At 35.9% G+C, this 1,941-nt stretch overlaps 1 protein-coding gene across 1 annotated transcript; it reads right to left on the bottom strand.

Annotated features, from left to right (window-relative positions):
* Positions 1-693: 693 nt before the first annotated feature.
* LOC115088692 (olfactory receptor 1G1-like) lies at positions 694-1,647 on the bottom strand. The gene has a single exon (XM_029596946.1). The coding sequence runs from the start codon at positions 1,645-1,647 to the stop codon at positions 694-696; it is 954 nt and encodes a 317-aa protein (XP_029452806.1).
* Between the last annotated feature and the right edge of the window lie 294 nt (positions 1,648-1,941).

Genomic DNA, 1,941 nt, shown 5'->3' on the forward strand with positions numbered 1-1,941 from the left:
GTTCCCCAATAGAGTTATTTAGAGAAATGAACCAGTTTGGATGTATAAAAATAACAGTTTCTTTATTCAGATAACAGTTATAATCCTTTAAAGCATGTAATTAACTTATGAAGCATTTTGCTTCTCTAATCTTATCGTAGTCAAACAGTACAGAGCTATTAGTATAATAATGATAACTATGGTTACTGAAATTATAGCATTCAGATAAATATCTACTAAAGACATTTTTCTTGTAAAATAAAATCCTTTCTAGTACCTACTTTTCTAATACTAGATAGGGTTTAATTATACTAGCTAGGATTCTCTTATGCAGAAAAATTAAAAGCTTACCAATATCATGAAGCAATTAGCCCGCTAATATCTCTCTTGTAGTCAGTCAAGGTTTTTTCTTGCTCCGCTCCCTGTACTGTTCTTAACAGGGGTTTAAATAGAAAGAATAGCCCAGACAGTGGGGCTCAGATTTTGAAGCCCCCTAAGGACAAAGATAAAAAAGTTGGAAGGCATTCTAATTCAAGAAATTTATCTTTTTTGCTTCCCTTCCTAGAACACAGGTATCTGAAGTTGGAAGGCATCCTAGTAGAGGCCCTCATCTAAGTAAAAGTATAAAATGCATTTCATATGCTTCAATATAAACTTGATTTAACTGACTACGCTGTATATGCGTTATTACAAAGAAACACATTTTCTGTCAAGTTAGGCATGAGAACAAACCCTAGGCAATATTTTTTCACTTATTGCTCTCTTCAGGGCAACTTTAATATCCTTGTTTCTCAAACTATAGATGAATGAGTTCAGCAAAGGTGTTACCGCTGTATACATCACACTGGCCACACGGTCATATTCCAGTGAGTAACTGGTTGAGGGGCGGAAATACATAAAAAATATGCTTCCAAAATACAAAGTGACATTTGCGATGTGAGAAGAACAGGTAGAGAAGGCTTTGGATCTACTAGACACAGAAGAAGCTTTTAATATGGTAGAGAGAATGCGAATATAAGAAACTATGATAAACAGAAAAGACACCATGTCTATCAATGATCCTTCTGTGAAGATCATCAGCTCATTGAGGGATGTGTCTGTGCAGGAAAGCTTGAGTAGTGGGGGAATATCACAGAAGAAGTGAATGATCTTGTTGGAGCTGCAGAAGGACAAACGACACATCAAGATGGTGTGTAACAAGGAATTTAGAGCCCCGATAAGCCAGCACACTCCCAGGAGAGAAAGACATATTTCTTTATTCATGATCATGGGGTAGTGCAAAGGGTTACAGATGGCCACATACCGATCATAGGCCATGACAGCAAGTAGCACCACTTCAATACTAGCAAATGTAATGAAGAAATATAATTGTGTCATGCAAGCAGTGTATGAAATGGCTTTGTTTTCTGAAAAGATATTGATTAGCATCTGTGGTACAGTGACTGAGCTGAAACACATGTCCACAAAGGACAAGTTACTGATAAAGAAATACATGGGGGTGTGAAGATGATGATCAGTGGCAACTAAAGTAATCATTATTGTGTTCCCTAGTAGATTGAGCAAATATATGGTGAAGAACAGCAGAAAGATAAAAATCTGTTGTTCTGGGATGTCCGAGAAGCCCAAAAGTAGAAATTCTGTCACAGTTGTCCAATTTTGTGGCTCCATCTGTCCAGCTGTTCTGTAAAAATTACATCGTCATTAGCAAGAGCAACACATTATTTTGATGTGTTCATCATCATCTTCTATTTCACCAGTTTAAGAAATGAATTTATTTTATTATATCACTCATCATTCTTGCTACTTCATTAGCAGTTACACAAAATATTTATCATCATCCTTTAAATTACCCGCTTCAGAAATACCTTCATCATCAACACCATCCCAAATATTTACATGCCCATTGTATCATCATATTCTATTTTATCATCATCAGTACCTTAATCCTAACCATCGTTATCA

The sequence above is a fragment of the Rhinatrema bivittatum genome, chromosome 3 (assembly GCF_901001135.1).
Source record: "Rhinatrema bivittatum chromosome 3, aRhiBiv1.1, whole genome shotgun sequence".
NCBI lineage: Eukaryota > Metazoa > Chordata > Amphibia > Gymnophiona > Rhinatrematidae > Rhinatrema > Rhinatrema bivittatum.